The sequence below is a fragment of the Ambystoma mexicanum genome, chromosome 10, assembly GCF_040938575.1.
Source record: "Ambystoma mexicanum isolate Mex_15411 chromosome 10, UKY_AmexF1_1, whole genome shotgun sequence".
NCBI lineage: Eukaryota > Metazoa > Chordata > Amphibia > Caudata > Ambystomatidae > Ambystoma > Ambystoma mexicanum.
Genome location: NC_090932.1, coordinates 1,555,278,951 through 1,555,293,424, shown reverse-complemented (window position 1 = coordinate 1,555,293,424; position 14,474 = coordinate 1,555,278,951). Strand labels below are relative to the sequence as shown.

The following is a 14,474-nucleotide window of genomic DNA, read 5'->3' as shown; positions in this document are numbered from 1 at the left end:
GACACTGCTTCGGGAGTCTATCTAGAGATGAGGAATACGTGGGAGGATACAATCCATTCGAAGAACAAGTTACTTACCCCTGGTAACGTTCTTTCGATTGGATGTTCCTCCCACGTATTATTCATCGCCCCGCCCAACCTTTCCCGCATTCGATTGTGTGCATTACACAGTAAGTTCTTTCTAGGTCTGATGCCGGTAATTCTGTAAGAAGGTGTAATCTATACCAGTGATGACATAGACCTCGAGATGGAGGCCCTCGAGGGACGACGAGTTGTCCGCATTGACTCACAACGCCCTCTGCCGAATTTTCTTAGCTGGAAGAGGAAAATATCTAAAGATGAGGAATACGTGGGAGGAACATCCAATCGAAACAACTTTATCTGGGCTAAGTAACTTGTTCATTTTATGACAAAATTACAAGGAAAAACTCTGATTAAAATAGTGTAACATAATTATTTCCCTTCTTGTCTGGTCTTATTAGGACCATCTGTAATTGATCATTAATATCTAGACTGTTGGTGCTATGTTATAGTGTGGGATCTGCGCATGGTGTATTTAAACACATTGTTGATTGTATGAGACATTAGGCTAGCCTGGTAGACCATCCTAAGCTGCACTCCATTAAGGATTTGCGTGGTTTCAATAAGATACTTGTTTCTGATAATGAAACAGATTATACTCTGCAAAAGCTAGTGCAGATGCAGCATTTAAAAAAGCAAAATAAATAGGATATTTGTATAGCATGTTTGCATTAACTATATCTGATTGAAAACGATTCTAACACTTTTTTGTTTTTAATATAGCTCAGATAATCTCAAATCAATATTGTGCTGCAATAAGAAGGTAGATTCAGGAGAAGGCTATTGCAGTAGTCAAGACTAGAGAGAACCAGGGCTCAGGTAACATTGAGCTTCTGGTGGAAAGTGAGAAGAGGAAGAATTTGTTTGAGAAGGAAGAGTTGAAAGTGGGACTTCTTAGAGAGATATATATATATATATATATATAAATATATATCTATCTTCTGGCTTCAGAAGAAGTAGAAGGGGGAGAGCCCATAGAGGATGGTTAGAGTGGGGGGGGGGGATCTCAGTCTTGCTGGCATTGAGGCAGAGATCATTGGAAGTACACCAGGACTGGATGGCAGATAGGCAGTCAGTGATGATGGAAGATGCAAGATGATGAAATAAATCTCAGAGCACCTGGTCCGATGTGCTTTGTAATAGCATAATAAAACAAAATTCTGAAGTCTGGGTAGACATACTGTCTGTCCTATTCCAAAAGGTTATAGATCCGGGCACAGTGCCTAACTCCTGGAAGATGTCAAATATCATCCCAGTCTTTAAGAGTGGACCCCGCAATCTTCTGGAGAGTTATAGGCTTTTGGCGCTCACAGATGTGACGAGTAAGATCTTTTGTACCCTAATACTGCAGGAAATAACCAAATGGATCAGTAGCGAAAATATATTGGATAAGACACAAACCGGCTTCCGCAAAGGCTGCTCCACAAAGGATAAGATCTTTATTGTGAACCTTAATTGAGCAGGCCAATGGGGTTGATAAGCTGCCTTTGTATATGTTATTTGTTGACTTTTCCTCAGCGTTCGACTCGGTCGAGCGTAAGAGGATATGGTCGAAATTGGAATCCTTTGGTATGCCCTCCTATCTTCTGTATTTCTGTCTGATGATATTCGATGATTGTGTGGCCAGGATCTGCTTAGACAACATGGGTGCGCTCTCTGAACCTGTCAATATTCAAAAAGGTGTAACCCACGTTGTATAGACTTTGGTGGAATCTTCGGGGATGAAATGAACGCCTTCCCCAGAATTGGCTCTCACAAAGTGGGCTGGACCTGTTAAGCAGATATTATTTTTGATAATACTTCTATTGGAATCTGCAACAGTGCCAGAGCTAACTGTGAATATGCCAAAATCAATGGGCTAAAAATTAACCAGACAAAAATCAAATTTATGGTGATGGGCCACAACTGTTGCAAAACCTTGCCAGCTGGGTGTGATGAGGAAAGTTAACTGCTATACGTATTTGGGCCATGAGGTCTGTGGGGAAAGAAGGAAAATAAATCCCACGGTCCAACAAAGTAAAAGATCGAAAGTAATGGCCACTCTAACAGCAGTTAATGTCGTTTTCTAAAAAAATGGCGGGCTTTAGTTTGTTGGAAGTAACTAACATATACAAATCGAAGCTGGCCGCTATTTTTCTATATGCATTAGAGACATTCTCAGACTGTTCGGATTGGGTAGATGTGACTGAGGGAATGATATGGAGGAGATTGCTAGGACTTACCAACTATACCTTGGTTCAGGCAATCCGACTTGAAATGGGGCTGATTTCCTTATCTGCACAGATTGAGCATAACAGAGCTAAGCTCTATGAAAAAATCAAATTTGCCCGCCAGGATACCTACGAGAAGGTTTATAGGGTGGAAAAATTGATGCCCTGAACACATTCCAGAAGAGTAACCTTCAACTGTTTGACAGAATTGGTTGATCTCCGAAATGGGAACATGGGGAGGGGGCAGTATTAAAATCCTTGAACAATTCTATTGAGAAGTGGGACTGGGTTGCCAGCATGACAAGGTAGCGACTATGAGCTCACTGTGTACGTTTGCCAGAATGACTTTCCTATATAAAAAGCCTCAATACTATCTAAAATGGATGCCCTGCCAGGCTAATCAAAGAATATTCCTGGACACTAGACTTAATAGTCTAAAAGTATTAGAGGTCCGAGAAGCTTGGACTGGTATCCCAGTTCAGATACGATTTTGTAGACTCTGCCTAGATGATAGAGGTGGAAACCGCAAGGTACGTACTTGCATGTTGTAAAAAGAGGAGTATCACATATGTTAAATACTTTGCCAAATCTGAGTATGATCAGACCTAGATTGTAAGTGAGAACATTTGGCTGAGCTATGTCTCTCTGGGATGAATAAGAGTCTGGTCATTGCTATTACACAGATCTGGAAGGTGGTAAACGAACGCCTAAGAAAATTTGAAGATGAGCTTAAATTGCTGACAGATCTAGATATATAGCATAACCTGTTGATATGGTCTGTTACTATTTGACCGTGAAGTGGGGTTTAATATCGGTGACCCGGACCATCGGGCCATGTGGTTTAATGATCATATTTTGTGACCTGCTCCCGCCCCTGACAGTTAACATCTAGATTTGTATGGTGTGCTTACGGATTGTAGGTTTCTTGTTTTAACCGCAGCCTAGTTTCAATGTAGGTTTGTTAACTGTCTGCCTTTACATTGTAGAAGGTGATACGTATATTCTTTTTCTATGCTGATGTCTGCATAATTTTACAATTGTAATGTTGCTTAATTCTGTTTACTATGTTTTGATAAGAATTTGTGAAAAGTTCAATAAACTAGAACACAATAAAAAAATATAGTTGTCATCTGCATAGCTTGAAGTTGGCAGAGGAGGAGGAAAGGAGGAGTGGTAGCTGAGCAAGTTAAGTGTTGAAGAGCCAGGGGGAGCGGTTAGAGCTCTGGGGGACACCACACGCAGTAAAAGGTTGGTGAGGAGAAGGTGCCCAAAATGACTTGGGATGAATGGTCAGTTAGGAAGGAGTAATACGAATAGTAATTTCTAAGTGGGTATGGGAAGCAGATTTAATGAATCTAGTCTAGTATGCTGTTATAGGATATTACAAGCATAATTAAAGAAAATAGTTATTAAAGTATATTTATGTGAAATAAGCAAATGTGCATAAATGGTTACCTTATAACGAGTTTGAGTGTCTTTCCAGACAGCAGACTATCACTTGTTTACACAGAAAATGGCAGTTTTATAAAGCGGACCTTGTGACTTCATCTTCATGCTACTACTGCTTCAAACGCTGTGAAATATGTGGCTTTTCTAATGCTCAAGAAATTGATGCATCTCTGCAAGGAATAGTCTTCCCCATTTCAATAATTTGATCCATTTACTAACATTTTGTTATGAGTGAAATAGGGTATATATTTTTTTTTTGTCTTTGCACTTAAATGCTTAGGTTTACTTAATGACCATGGCTCATGCCTGGTATGCCTCCTACTAGCTTTGTTAAAGGCAGTCAAGGTTATAGGATGGTAGTGTAGAAGGTAAGTATCCTTCTCCACAGCATGCCTCCAAATTCTTAAATACTAAGGAGATATCTATTCATCTGGGTACCGAGTGCCATCTTGAGGGCTTTTGTGGCATGTGCTAATGGTTGTCATGGTGAGAAATGGCGCATGTCAAGCCTCTTCTTAAAAAGGCATCCCTCGACCCCAAAAACTTCAGACCGATCTCCAACACCAGATTTCTCACAAAACTCATCGACCGGACAGCATACTCCCAGCTCGCTGCCTTTGTAGAATCCAACTGTATCTCTGACCCCGCACAATCGGGCATCAGACCGCGCCATGCAACAGAAACCACTCTGATCTTGATCTGGGATGATCGCAAGGTTACTGCAGACTCTGAAGGATGCGCTGCACTGATTCTCCTCGATCTCCCGGCCGCCTTTGACACGGTTAACCACTCAATCCTCCTTGACCGCATCCACTCCCTAGGAATCCGTGGCACTGCTCTCAAATGGATCTTCTCCTTCCTCAGCAACAGGAAACAAATAACCCTCCTCTCCACTTTTGTCTCAACTGCTTGCTCGGTGAATACTTGAGTACACCAAGGCACATGACTATCTGCTCTCCTGTTCAACCTCTATATGACCACTCTACCAGGAATCATCCGCGTGCACAACATCTCTTGCTCCAACTACACAGACGATACCCAAATTATCCTAAGAATTCCAAAATCAGGCACCAACCCTCATCCCGACCATGAAGCCTGTCTTTGCGATATTGATCGATGGATGACAAACCACCTCCTTTTGAACCCTGCTAAAACTGAAATCACGGTGTGCAGTAATACGGCCCTTCTACCACAGCCGCCCCCATCCCTTGGACCAACCCCCTCACCACCCCACTCTAATACAGTGAAAAACCTAGGCTGCACCATGGACTCTGGGCTAACCCTCTCCCGTCAGATCAACAAAGTTTCAAAATGCTGTTGCTACCACCTCAAACTTCTCAGATACATTTTTCCCTACCTCTCCTACCCGAACAGACCTGCTGCAGTTATGTCTATTGTGATGTAGAGACTGGACTATGCCAACTCCCTATACCTAGGAGCCCCGGCATACCAACTCCGCAAACTCCAAAGAGCCCAAAACGCTGCCGCAAAACTGCTCCTTGCCTTGGGTCAAAGAGACCACATCTCACCAGCTCTCCAAGGCTCCCAGTCAGACGAAGGGCTACCTTCAAGACCCTATTCATCACTCACCGAGCAGTGCACAAGACCCGCCCATTATACCTACAAGAAAAGATAAAACCATACCTCCCATCCCGCACCCTAAGATCAAGCACTGCCCTCCTTCTAGTAATTCCAGCCTCTAACTCTGTCAGGATCGGAGGATCCACCTTCTCAGCCTTGGCCCCAATTCTGTGGAACCTGCTTCCCCCTCATATTCGACACACCCAAGACTAACGTTCTGCAAAGCTCTAAAACGTGTCTGTCTCCGTAATACCAACCACGACCATCTGAAGCGATTGAACCCTAGCAACCCGAAGACTAATGCTCAATGAAATCCTGAACAATCTCACCACTGAATATGCTTATTAATTCGCTATTAAGCAACCGCATGTCTGAAATCCAGAATATCGATCTCCTTTAATCATAATTCCACCCAAACATATAACTATGCTTACTCTCTAATCTACACCATCACACAATTGGAGTACAGCTACACCCCTCGATCAATTTCGGCCTGCTGCTCACATGCGAACATTACCCCATGAACACGTCATCATTCTAATAAAACACACCTATATCCCATGACAAACCGGCCTAGCTGCACACATAAGCGTCCTACAGACCTAACGCAGCCAGAACCCAGTCTTGGTGTCCACCTGCCAGACTGCAGACATTCAACTGATATCTATACAACCACACCTACTGCTAAGATGCAGCTAGCATCGGGCAATTACGACAGCTGCACACAGAACTGGTGCACCCAAGCATCCTAAGACACCTTATTCTCTCAACTGACCTGGACTATGTTCCCCGAGGGCGTTTAACCTACCAGCGCTTTGAGGTCATAGCAATGAAGCGCTATATGAATGCCAATAACATAACCTAGCAATCTGCATGCAGCTGCTGGTACACATATGTTCGCTGTAGAATAGCAGTGCCTCATAAAACGATAAGCTTGTTTATTTAAATATGTTAATTTAGTGATAACTGAGTTTATCTACAAAGAACTAGGGCATTGTGATAAAATTGAAAGTAGATAGGTTTGCCTCTGTTGCCAGAGTCTTGAATTTGATGGCGCTTTCGAACACATTCACAATTGTGGAACCTTTCTGTGAGCATACACACAACAGTGATGGTTAAATGGCATTCCTTCATCCATGAGCTTTGTGTGTTCATTCTTCCGTCCTCCACTCTCTTAATGTTGGCAGATGAAATATTTTACAACACTAATTTCTGGCTTGACAGGACAACCAGGATTATGAAAGATCTGTGCTGCCAATGTAGCCACTCAAACTGTTGTGATGGCCTTGCATTCCTATGTTTTTGTTCTGATTCCACCTCTGACAGGCATGTATTAATCGTAACAGGGAAAATCATCTAGAAGGCTTTGTTAAAGTTGATACATTACAGGTAAATAATGTACCTTTACACTGGAACCTCTTTTCTTCCTGCCTCGTCCTTCCTTCCAATTGGTCTTTAACCAATTTATGAACCCTCTTTCTGTTCTTTTCTCATGCTTAGCTTCCAATCTTCCCTTGTCTAACCTATAGTCTTATTTTTATCTCACTGTTTTTTTCTCCCTTTATCTGCCATTGTTGAAAAATATTTTTTGGTCCAGCCTTTACAGTGTCCATCTCTGTAGTTATATCTGCTGTAATGTGATTTGTTTTCTTTTTTACAAAACAAAGTAGCCACCATGAAGCTTCATCCTTTGCCTTCACGCCAATACCAGGCTTCATCTCCACTCTAGCCAGCTCTCCCTTGGAACATTTCACATCACAGCTCCAAGTCCATCCTTTTGATGATGTTTCTCCAGGGTCGTGTGTCCGAATACAGAACATCGAAGCAACATCGGTAAGTGTTAATTGTTTGATTAGTAGATGCTTAGCAGAAGCTCTGTTAGCATAAATTAATTCTGATCAGAAATGTCTATATGATTTTCACCTGGCAATTTTGAGATTTTCGGAGAAAATAACAGTGCTATTTTTTTTTTTAAGTTTCTCATTGGGGATTCTTTTTTGATTTTACTCCTGCTATTTGGAATGTAAACCGTAGCCCGGAGGAACAGCAGAGCATTGGGCACATTATGACAGAGTAACCTGGAAGTAATGAGCAGGTAAAATCTAGCACAATTCCGACCATAGCATTCAGGGTAGCATGTGTAGCAGTGAAAGCTTCCTGGTGAATTAAGTAGGGGGGTGGCAACATCTTTAAATGCAAAGTCCAGTACAGGTCATACATTGGGCAGCAGGTGATGGGTGCTGTTGGAAGGCTTGAATTGGAGGAAAGTTGATCTTGTTTTCGAAATTCAAAAAGGGACATCGACTGGGTGTGTTTGTAATACTATCCCTTGTGTGATGTATACTGTACCTCCGGTCCTTCACACTTCGGGTCCCTGAGATAGGTTTTTTTCCGCTATCATAATCTGTCGCTATTTACTGAGTTCTTTGGCTAACGCTATTTATTATAAAAATGATAAAGATCTATATTAGTTGTTTGTGTCAGTTCTTGTTCATTGTTTCGCCGACCTTCCTTCAGCGGCTTTCGCCGAATGTCTCCAGATCCAAAGTTTCCACGGAAGATCCTCGATACGCCACCCGTTGGATTCGGCCTGTTCTAGTAGGGAGAGTGGGGGTTTTCATATACTTCATTCACACAGGGAATGTCTGGCCTCTCCCATTTACATGTCGTCCCGCTGCCTTTTTACACACATAATGGAACATGTACCTTAACATTTGCCGTCATACATTCGAAAATATCCTTGGAAGGACATGCACTGTGTGCCCAATCATTGCCTCCACAGAGATCATTCTGTCCAGCACTGTAAATCCTATAAATTATTCAAACTGAAAACATTAAAGGACCGGTGTACAAAATGTTGGGCGGCCCACACTATTCAGGCGGAGACATCTACTGATGTCCCAACAGGCGCAGAAGAGTCTGAGGATGAACAAGGCAGCTACAGCGCACAGTGACGCGGAGACGACACGACATTACATGACATGATATATTTTATTTGTATCGCACACGTACACAAGTGTTTCAGAGCGCGACAAGGCAAGGGAGGGGGACAGGGGAGAACAAAACAACGATCTTACTAGGCCCAATGACATTGAGAACGTGCAAGTGCATGGGAAAGGGGAAAGGGGAAAAGTGCATGGAAGGGGGAGAGTGGAAGGTGTGGAGCAGAGGAGAACCGATAAATAATAATAAATACAAATAGATAATGGAGCAATAAACATGGTTGGTGCAGCCATCAAGTGGCAAGTGCTGTGTTTACGGCAGCAGAACTGGGTTAAGTCTGATAAGTCCATAAAAGGAAGAAAATGGGGTTTTAGGGGGCTGTATGGGTACTGATGGTCCCCAGTGCAGGAGGGTGGCAGGGTGAGCGGGTACCTGGGCCCAGGGGACAGAGGGACCAGGTGCACAGTGCCAAGAGAGAGCAGATCAGCAGGGGAGAGGGGGAGCAAAGGCAGATGTAAAGAGGAAGGTCTTGAGGTGCTTCTGGAACTGGATATGGTTCTCCTCAAGTTTTAGAGTGGCAGGGAGGCTGTTCCAGAGGGAGACCCCAGCGGAAGACAGAGATCTACCCCCAGCTTGTTTCTTTGAAAAACGACTGACCCTGAGGGAGTTAAAGGTAGAGGAGTGAAGAGCTTGAGAGGGGAGGTATTTGCGGAGGAATAGCTGAAGGTATATTGGACCCAGGCCCCAGAAAGCCTTGTGGACAATGCAGAGGGTTTTAAATGTAATCCTTTCATCCACTGGGAGCCAATGGAGAGATGTCAGAGCTGCAGATACACAATCCTAGGGCTTGAGGCCAAGGACAGGTCTCGAAGTCCTGTTCTGGATTAGTTGCAGACATGGGTTCTGCTGAATCCCTAGTCCCTGTCCCTGCCTCCAATAAGCAGGATCGCCGTCCTGTGATGGAGACCGCACTTGCTGAGGAAGGCACACATTCGCACCGCGTGAATCACACAACCCCAAGCTGTATGTCAACTAAATTGTCCGACAAACCCGGCCGCGCTGTGTCACAAGAAAGCGATAAAAGCCTTTCAGGCTCGAAGTATCCTTTGGCCTCTGGGCATTCGCCTACTTGCTCAACCGCATGACAAACACCCGAACAAGTTCAGATCAAAATAACTACTAAACACTGCCTAAACAATCTTCCCTTATGCATGCTGAAAAACAACGCTGAAACTTAAACCCTCAAGGCATGTCTACGGTACGTCGAAACTTAAGCAAATACATCTGAAACACGTTTTGAAAACTGTTTCTAAACCCAAAGGTAGTCCTGTAAAATCAGCTACTTTCCACGCCCATTCACAGCACGGCAAAATAAATACAATACACAGCTTCCACATCCTGATCATGTGGATGATGATCCAGATATTAATTTTACCTTAACCTGAAGACCAGGATCAGCCCATTGCTAACTCTCCCATACATGACCAGCTGCAATATAATGACCTGCTCGTTAAAGCAGCAGAGCATTTTAAAATTGAACCAAAACAAGCCCTACAAGACACAATTTGTGGACGATATTTTAGGTGACAAAAATATCAGTAACACAGTTTAACCCATTACTACAATCAGTTCAAAGACTCATTCAGCCCTCTTTACTGACTCCCTCCTTAACCAGAGCTGTAAACCCATGAATAGAAAAAACATTTTAACCTGTGCCTACAGATCCCCTCTATTAAGGGACAACTTAAGCCGGATTCCTTTGTTACAACCACAAAGAGAGCAGGTGCCGTGTTAGTATCTGCAAAGGCACCTCCTGAAAAGGAGAGCAAAAGCAATGTACCCTAGGCAGAAAGATTGCTACATAATCGGCGTACCAAGCATGTATCACTAATAATACTACCTTGTTAGCTAGTTATAACTGCCACCTATGGGACACTGTACTTCAACAACTAGATGCAGTTCCTGTGCCTTTAAAGTCCCCAATCCAAATAAGTGTCTGAGGGCAAACAGGTTGCCAACTGCATCCTTAAGAACAATTTAGACGCAGCAGACCACGCTGACCACATTATTGCTGAAGGAACACTTTTAAAAATCTACTCTTGGCTACGCCAATCTGAATTGAAACTAGAGAGACAAGCTACTTTACTAAACATGCCCATTGAACTCCATGTTCTCTTCGGCAAAGCAGTAGACGATGCTCCTAAAAGTGCAAATGAAGAGCATGAAACCCTAAAGACATTAAGTCAAATATCAAATAAACTGTTTGTACAAACGGGGGTATTTAACCATGTTCATTTAACAGACCGGGTTTCCCACGCTGGTCACAAACAGGATACAATCAAGGCCAGTCCTCTTCTTGGTTTATCCCCCCCAAGGTCAATCCACCTGTTATCAGTCCACTTTTCAAAGGAGCTACAGAAGAACTCTAGGTAGAGCTGCCACTGCTAGAGGCGTCTCAGCCTCCAAGCAATGACATTCCTGTCCAAGTTACCTCCCATTTCTCCCCAGCTTGTGGCCGCATTTGTCTATTTGCCCACGAATGCGAGGGAATCTCATCTGATTAGTGGGTGTCATCTATAGTGGAAAAGGGTTACTCCATCGAGTTCCTAGAGAAACCCCAACATCATCCACCAAGACACAGGAAGACAGCATAAAGAAATCCTGCAGGAAGAACTCGTATTTCCTATTAAAAAAAAGGCGCAATAGTTGGTTCCATCTCATGATGTAAACAAGGGTATTTATTCAGTGTACTCCCGGCTGCCATAAAGGATTTAACTATATGCCCTGTGTTAGACCTGTGTCCGCCAACACATGTGAAACCGCAAATATTTTGTATGTCAACACTTCACAAGGTAATTCCTTTCTTAAAAAATGGATTACATGGCAACATTGGATATGAAAGATGCATGCTTTCATATTTCAATGTTGCCAGCGCACAGAAAATACCTGCGCCTCCAATTAGGAAGTACCTACTATCAGTACAAAGTGCTCTCCTTCTGCATCTCATAAATGCCAAGGGTGTTCACCTAAGTTCTAGCAATGGTAACCGCACAATTGTGAAGGCAATCCATCACAGTGTACCCTTATCTGGACAACTGGCTCATAACGGAAGACACATCTCAAAAAAACACTCAAGCAACAATCGATCTATTGTTCCAATTGGGGTTCTCGGTCAACGAGAAAGTCAAGCCTTGTCCCCAGTCAAGTAAAGCAATTCTTGAGAGCACTAATAAAAACACATTATGGCTTAGTCTTTCCCTCAAATGAGAGTCCAGAACATGCTGTTCCAAATGCCTCGTGCCGTTGGTCAGCAGATAACCGTGCGCAAGACAATGCAAGATTGGTAGCGAAACAATAGCCTCAAGCAAGCAGTTGGTGGGACGATCTAGTGGTTGTTTCACAGCCCTTAGTACAGGCTCTGTCCAGAGAAAGTATTTTGATGGGGAACCCTTTTGCAGCCCATCATTGCACGCCACTCACAAGACACTTCACTCTCGGGGTGGAGAGCACATTACCTACATCAGACTGCACAGCGTGTGAACACAATCAACAGCAAAAAAGCACATCAACCTACTACAATTACTAGCAGACCTCAAAGCCCTACAAGCTTTTCAACATCTCTTGGCAGGACAAACCGTTCTAGTCCTCACAGACAGTACCACTACCATGTTCTTTCTCAACAAGCAAGGCAGGTCACACTATCCAAGTCTCTTCAAGTTAGCCCAAAGAATTTGCAATTTAGATCTCCAACATAATATTTTCCTAATATCGCGACACGTTCCAGGGGAACACAATTCACTAGCAGACAACTTAAGCAGAAATCTGCAGCTTCCCGCAGAACACGAGTGGCAAATTCACGCAAATATTTTGCACAATGTCTTACACAATGTCCAATGTCTTCACCCAATTGTGGGGTGGGAGAGGGGGGCGAGGAGCATCCAGGCTTGGATTGGTTTGCAACTCAGCAAAATGCACAATGTCCAGACTTTTCATCTAGGTTTCCCCAAGCAAAGTCCAAGGGGGATCGCCCTGCAGATGAACTGGTCAGGGAAATTTCCTTACATTCCCCCCACCCCCCCAGACCCCTCCAACACTTCTCCTCAACAGAATAGTTAACAAAACGCACCAGGAACAAGTCACTCGGATCCTAATGGCACCAATGTGGTCTGGACAACCATGGTTTCTACACCTACTCAAACTGTGTGAAAACCAATCAAACCTCCGTGCCCATACAACGTGCTGTCCCAACTCCAGGGAACAACATTTCATCATATCCTCAAACTCTGCACTTGGCAGCTTGGCTCCTGAAGTCTTAGTTTGCACATTTAAACTTTCTACAAAGATATCTGGTAATCCTTAAGGAGGCTCGAAAACCCAACACAAGACACTGCTATTTTAACAAATGGAAACTATTTGTCATTTGGTGCAAATCATGCAACATCACTCCAATTGACTGTTCCCCTTTGCATATAGTACACTATCTGCTTTACCTTTTAGACTCTTGATTAGTCTTTAATTCCCTTAAAGTACATTTGGCAGCACTCTATGCATACACCACCTTGCAGAGCAAAGTGTTATGGTGGAAAGTTCCTGTAATCAAAGCTTTCATGGAGTGGGTAACGAGATTATAGCCTCCAATTTCAAATGCACCTCCTGGCTGTGAGACCTAAATGTTGTGCTCACGAAACTCATGGGCCCGCCTTTTGAAGCAATGCACAAAGGTAGTCTTAAACATAGAAGATTGCTTTTCTTAAAGCCATAACATCAATCAGAAGGGTTAGTGAACTACAAGCTCTGAGGAGCCAGGAATGACACTCGGACACAAGGGATTGATAGTTTTGGTCAACGACTTTTATTAAGAAGGGAGTGGGGAAATGCCTCTGTCCCTGCTCTAAGATTTGTTATAAGTACATGTCACGGGCCAATACACCATTACATTTGATTCTAATATGGGTCCATATTAGATGGATCACCAAGAAGATTTTGACGTAAGAAGGAACACCAGCACGCCCCTGATAATGTGACCTATAATTCAGCAATAGGTTTGCCTGCAAGGTCCACCAGATTCTTTTTTTCTCTACTGTTTCGGCGAGTAGCGTTTGTATCTTATTGGAAGTGTCAAAACATTACCAGTTGTCCTATTCCACCGACTTGCACGTTCAGCATGTATGGAGATGTTACTACTTTTCATGTAGGCATTTCTACTTATAACTGCATCTCTGAGAGACCTTGCAGTGTACCAGAAGTTGCATTCATTATTTTCCAATACATGCGTAGGCTACATTTATCAATGTTGGTGGTAATGCTCATTATATCCTATTCCAACAATATACATTCTTCCGGAGTGTTTTTATTTATACGCAATATCCTCTGCAGGATACATCTCTCCAATAATGCTAATTTAGCTACCAATTTTAATACCCATAATTCTATCTCATACAGTATAGTAGGAAGAATCCTGCTGTAATATAACTTAATGATGGTTCCGACAGAATAGCCTCCTGCTTTATAAGTCATTGATTTGATAGCCCCTGTAAAGTAATAGTCTGGCCATCTCATCCTAATAAACAAAATTCTAAAGTGCAATGGGTAATGTCTTTGGCCTTGACTGGTTAATAAATGTTCAAAAAGGAAAATGCCTAAAAGTGCCAACAGGATAGAGTTCCTTGTTCCAGAGGGTGGTTCCCTTCCCCTGGATTTCTCTTCGCTTGGTTGTTTATTGAACAATGTCTGTTCCTCTTTGTCTTGTTGGGATACGTGGTGTACTCCCCTGCCAGGTTTCCACTCCTCCTCGAGTGATCAGGACAGCCTTTTCACTAATCCAGATTTGCTTTTCTCAGGGTCTCTTTACTACATATAATCCCTATACAATGTTCAACCCATCCTTGCCTGGTTCACCTCCCTACCAGGGCTTCCTTTTATACACACACTTGCAACTGCCTGGTTTACTCTGCTGCCAGGACTTTATTATATATGCTCCTTATACTTTAAACTTGCCTAGCATATTTCCCTGCCTGGGCTTGTCTCAGGTGGGCTATGCCTGCCTCTGCAAAGTGGATAGTCTCTTGTTCCTGCCTTTTCTAATTGTCTATTTGGCTGGTATTTTATCCTGCCAGGGCTTCTTTTCCATATGTATCTAATACACTCCCAAACTTGAAAGCTCTGTTTTCTTTCTGTTCCCTCTTTGCAAGAACTAATCTCCGAATGGATT

The 14,474-nt window shown here is 43.1% G+C and overlaps 1 protein-coding gene across 12 annotated transcripts in view; it reads left to right on the top strand.

Moving 5' to 3' along the window:
* The window catches only part of PRR14L (proline rich 14 like), an 857,487-nt gene that overhangs the window by 464,439 nt on the left and 378,574 nt on the right, over nucleotides 1–14,474 (top strand). For 6 of the 12 annotated variants that reach the window (XM_069619828.1, XM_069619824.1, XM_069619827.1 and 3 more), the window contains exon 6: nucleotides 6,988–7,153. The exons of 2 other annotated variants lie outside the window; for them this stretch is intronic. In XM_069619828.1, coding sequence (XP_069475929.1) covers nucleotides 6,988–7,153 — 166 coding nt within the window. The remainder of the gene's footprint in view (nucleotides 1–6,987; nucleotides 7,154–14,474) is intronic. 4 more of the 12 variants (XM_069619830.1, XM_069619826.1, XM_069619829.1 and 1 more) reach the window with 1 other exon arrangement.